At 35.1% G+C, this 4,751-nt stretch overlaps 1 protein-coding gene across 1 annotated transcript; it reads right to left on the reverse strand.

Annotated features, from left to right (window-relative positions):
* Window positions 1–2,123: 2,123 nt before the first annotated feature.
* Window positions 2,124–4,057, reverse strand: LOC149801689 (allatostatin-A receptor-like). The gene has a single exon (XM_089956833.1). The coding sequence runs from the start codon at window positions 4,055–4,057 to the stop codon at window positions 3,077–3,079; it is 981 nt and encodes a 326-aa protein (XP_089812959.1). The 3' UTR covers window positions 2,124–3,076.
* Between the last annotated feature and the right edge of the window lie 694 nt (window positions 4,058–4,751).

Genomic DNA, 4,751 nt, shown 5'->3' on the forward strand with positions numbered 1-4,751 from the left:
TCTAGATTGTTATAACCTAGCCCTCGACTAATATACGTGGAATAAATGGACTTAATATACGCGATTTTAAAACTATTTTAAGGCAAGAAGGCAACTAACTTTCCTTCAGGATATATTTTTGCAATATCCTGCATCAAATCCTAAATGCAGTCTTGAATGATTGTGACAATATAAACGTATTTTCAATGTAGATATTTCTTTAGGAACGATGATAGTTCTGCTTTAGTAAATTCACCTAAGTCAAAAAACAAATATTAAAAATATTCTAATAGTCAAAATATCAATAGGGCCCCAAGTGGCCAAGTGGTCTAAACTGCTCACCGTTGCGTTGGTTCGCGTCTCAGGTTCGGCCAATGTGGGTATGTGAGAAAGCTTGCTAGTATCTTCTCGTGGGTCGGTGGCTCTTTCTGGGATTTTCCCGGGTTCTTTCTTCACATTGATACTGGCTGCCAAGTATAGCCTATCTTGTATTGAAAAATGACGTTAAACCCCACAACAGCAACAACAACAAATCAATTATAAATATCGTGATGGAATTTTTCTCATATCTTCTACAGTTACGGTTTTTAATTGTTTTGATCGTATGGGGACACTCAGACCATATATGCTATGACAGAAAGCTCAAAGGTGGATAATGAAATAACAAAATAACAATCAATCAATTTTCTTGTGTCCCTTACAAAAGGGATCTTATTATCCAGAAGTAACATTTGATTTCCATCAACAATGTAGCAATCCGTACTCTATATGGGATCGCCAATATATCCAATGCACATATAACTGAAAATAGCTTTCTCCGCTGTAGTGATCTCTATACTTTCTGAAGTCGGCCCCAAATAACGTATCGCAAATACAAGAACTGATTACATAGTTTTCCCCTTGCATAGCTTTTTTATGACTATGTCTTCTGAGATGCAAATGTCCAGATAACAAGGACTGTCTTCATCTTCCGTGGTTGGGATATTCAGCGCAATTCCGTTTAAGCTGATGCACTTTCACAAACATTGATACGAAATCTTTTTGATCCATTTTTATACTATATAATCTCCTCAATTCAGCATAATAATATGGTATAATATGAAAGACTGATCTATTGGCAACACTAGTACGCGGTCCTATGCATGACGTTTTCTTTTTTATTGTAGCCGAGTCTTGGAACGGGTGCTAATCCCGCTAAATATTTTAGTTCCTCAGCAACTATGAACCTATCGCAACCGCTCAAGTTCGGTAACATTTACATATTTCGCGTTGCTAAAACATAGTATGATACTAGACGAGGTAACAGTTTTATTTTAAGATAGATTGCATGCGGGGTAAGTAACTCTTCTGTGCATGACATCATTTTTGTCCATAGTTAATATGTGAACTCATTATCTGTCCGTAACCGTCATCATTGTATAGCAAGCTTATTCCATCGTTTATGTGTATCATTATTGCATAAGCGTCATCTTTCATCATTTGTGTGCAAATAAGTATATAGTCAACTCTAAATGTTAAAATGGTAAGCGGGGGGGGGGGGGGCTGGTGGAATCACTTTATACATTATTCAAGGTCTCATACTTTCTCCATGGTTACGCAGACCAACTTCATTTCCTTAACTGACCGATATTTAAAATAATCATTGTCGACTTTCTCTGGCTATATTTGAAACAGCTATGAGATATTTAGCTCCCATTTACCCTGCTACCCATACATTTCACATATATTAATCAGACACCTATAGATAAGAATACTTTGTACCAAGTAGGATTCGAACCAGTGACTAGCTCTTCTGCACCTGCAACATAATCCACTGGGCTTTGCTCTCAATCGTCACGCCCTGAACAAATGACTACCACCAACACCCTCACAAGATGGTGACACCAAAGTCGAAGAAGGAGCTCCATGTATCCATTATGGACTCGCTTTCCAAGCTAAATATATTTATGGACAAGTATACTAAATTTATCTCTAGAAATGTACTTTATATATATGAAACTGTATTGATGGAGTAGTCTTATATACCAGACAGACATGAAAGAGCATATTTCCGGATCCCACATTCTATATATTAAGTCAATTCAAGCACAGTGTATTCATAGTTTATTTATTATAGTCCTATATAAATAACATCAGCATAAAGTCTATGCATATTTTATGAAAAATTAAGTAAAGGCTCATACTTTATACATATAGGTTATTAAAATGGAAACCATGACACAAACATTTAAACATATGTCATATGCTAAGAATAATGTACATGAAGGTTACAATTTCTTATAAGAAAATACCAAAATTTATAAAAAATTACATTTTACAAACTGTAGACTGTATACGTACAACAATAATAAACATGGTATAGAAACTACACCATATATGGCATTACTAGTTTGAAGTACATATATAAGCAGGTAACATATCTCAGTTGTGTGAGATAACAGGAATCTCATTTATACTGAGATTTAACATTAACCTCATATTAATGTTTCTCTGGCATTCCTATTTATATGTAAACAAAGCAATGCTTGTAATTAACTGAAGCAGAAGCATAATACGTTTTAACCTTGCTTCTCAACACGCTGAAATACTAGACGTATTGGAAACGTTGTGAATACCTGGTAACGTTTCTGCTTCCGTGAACTTTGCCAATAAAGGCATGTACTATCTTGTAACCTCAACGCTGTTTGCGTTTCTGGTTTGTCTTGTCTCTGTTTTATATTAGCCTTGAAAAAGACTCAGTCAAAAGTCGAAAGCACTTATTTTAGCTAGAAACTACTTTTACACTGTTCATTTTCAGTTCATTTATCTTAATCAAGCTAGACACACGCGATTCCTGGCTGGATCTGTGCACTTGAAAAGACTGTGTGTTGTTGCGGAAACTTCTTAGATACACATACTATACTGTGATTATTCATCTTATCAGCTGTACGTTCCAGACGGTTCATCGGATAGAGAATAATTGGATGTGATTGAAGAAATTACTCCCCAGAAGAAACGTTCATGGGACAGGGGAACTGTCAACACTAGTTTTGTATGCAACACATATGTATCGTACCAAAGCATAATTATAAGATGCAGTACCTTCCTCAAGATCATTTTAATTTTTACAGGTGAGTAAATGTCTAAAACCTTTCCTGAACGTTTTCATGTGAAATCCATACAATATTGGATTAATACAGCAGTTGAGATATAACATGCAGAAAACGACATAGCATATGATTATAAACTCAACAAGTCTTTCGAAATAATAGCCAAAAGCGAGAAACAATGACAGGATATGAAACGGGAGCCTGCAAATGATAAAGACCATCACGACGATAATCACCATCTTTGTCACACGTCGGTTAGATTGTAGCCGGACACGACTTGTGGTATTACTCACTCCAGGAATCTTTCCAGTATGGAATGATTTCAATATATGTCCATATAGAACACACATGAAAATTAATGGCAACATGAACTGAAACACAAATAAGCAGATTTGCCACGTTCGCGTTGATGACTGTTCATATCTTCCCAAGCCAAAACAGAATTGGTCCTCGAATAGCAAAGGAATATTTCCCAGTAAGCTAACGCTCCAGATGACTGTAAGTGATATGTAGTAATTTCTTTTAGCTCGTAATGACATTGCCCTGATGGGATGAACCAATGCAAGGTATCTATCAAATGATATCAAGACAAGCATATACATACTGGCATAGTCGCATGCGAATGTCATATACTTAGTGAGTCGACAGAATACGTTTCCAAATGGCAAATCAGTTATGACTAAAGCTACCACTGACATGGGAAAACTAAATACAATGAAGAGTATGTCCGTTACAGCCAAATTCATAACCAGAATATCAGTAATACTTTTGATGCCTTTGTTACACAAAATAATAGATACCGTTAGAATGCTGCCACCTAATCCAGTAACGCTAATTAGCATAAATACAATACCAAAAGTTACTGTAAGAATATTGAACAAATGCAGAATTTGTTTCCATTCTTCTGAATCTCCATAAAGAAGTGTATTGTTAGCATTGGCCGCCGAGCTTTCGAGGAGAGAATTATTTGTACTTTCGATACTTGTCATCTTCTGTAAAGAAAATGAAATATACCTCTACAAAGATATTTTCGACAAACACTTTTTATGATACTTAATTATTCAATTTGAACAGATATTGCCTGTGTTTTTATAAAGACCCAAAAGAAACAATCTAATCGTCTTAATCACTTTATACGGATCTATTTATGAATATTTTAATGAATTACTGTACCACGTGCGAATTTCTTTCAAATGTCTAGCATTATAATATTAACCATATTTGATATAAGCGTTAGAATTAAACACTATTGTCTTGTCTGCAACCTGTGAATTTTATCGGCCTATTCTTTACAACTTGACGGACAAAGAGAAGAGCTGCCTTACGTATCTTTACACTCTGAGCCTGAGATTGCGATTTATTGTTTATCAGACTATTAGAAGGCACCCTTCAAATGTAACGTCATTTGTGATTGGTTGAAACAAACTGTTAAACTCAAATGCGGGCTCAAGAGTTGTACCATTTTCGGGGATGATTTAGAATGCATGTGCATTTTATTTTTTATTTTTGATGATAACTCTCATGGAGTTAACTTAGGTTTCATATACCTAATGCGATAAACAAAAATTCTCGACATGACACAAACTTTCGCAAGCTCCATATAAACACATGCAAATCAGATTTTGATATAATTATTTAATACCAACTATAAAAATAAATAAATACAATTACATTATGTCTGGT

Source organism: Sinohyriopsis cumingii, chromosome 4 (genome assembly GCF_028554795.1).
Source record: "Sinohyriopsis cumingii isolate HCF-2022 chromosome 4, ASM2855479v2, whole genome shotgun sequence".
Taxonomy (NCBI): Eukaryota; Metazoa; Mollusca; class Bivalvia; order Unionida; family Unionidae; genus Sinohyriopsis; species Sinohyriopsis cumingii.

Excerpts from the sequence above, each read along its gene's own strand:
- LOC149801689 (XM_089956833.1), bottom strand. The coding sequence starts at position 4,057 with ATGACAAGTATCGAAAGTACAAATAATTCTCTCCTCGAAAGCTCGGCG.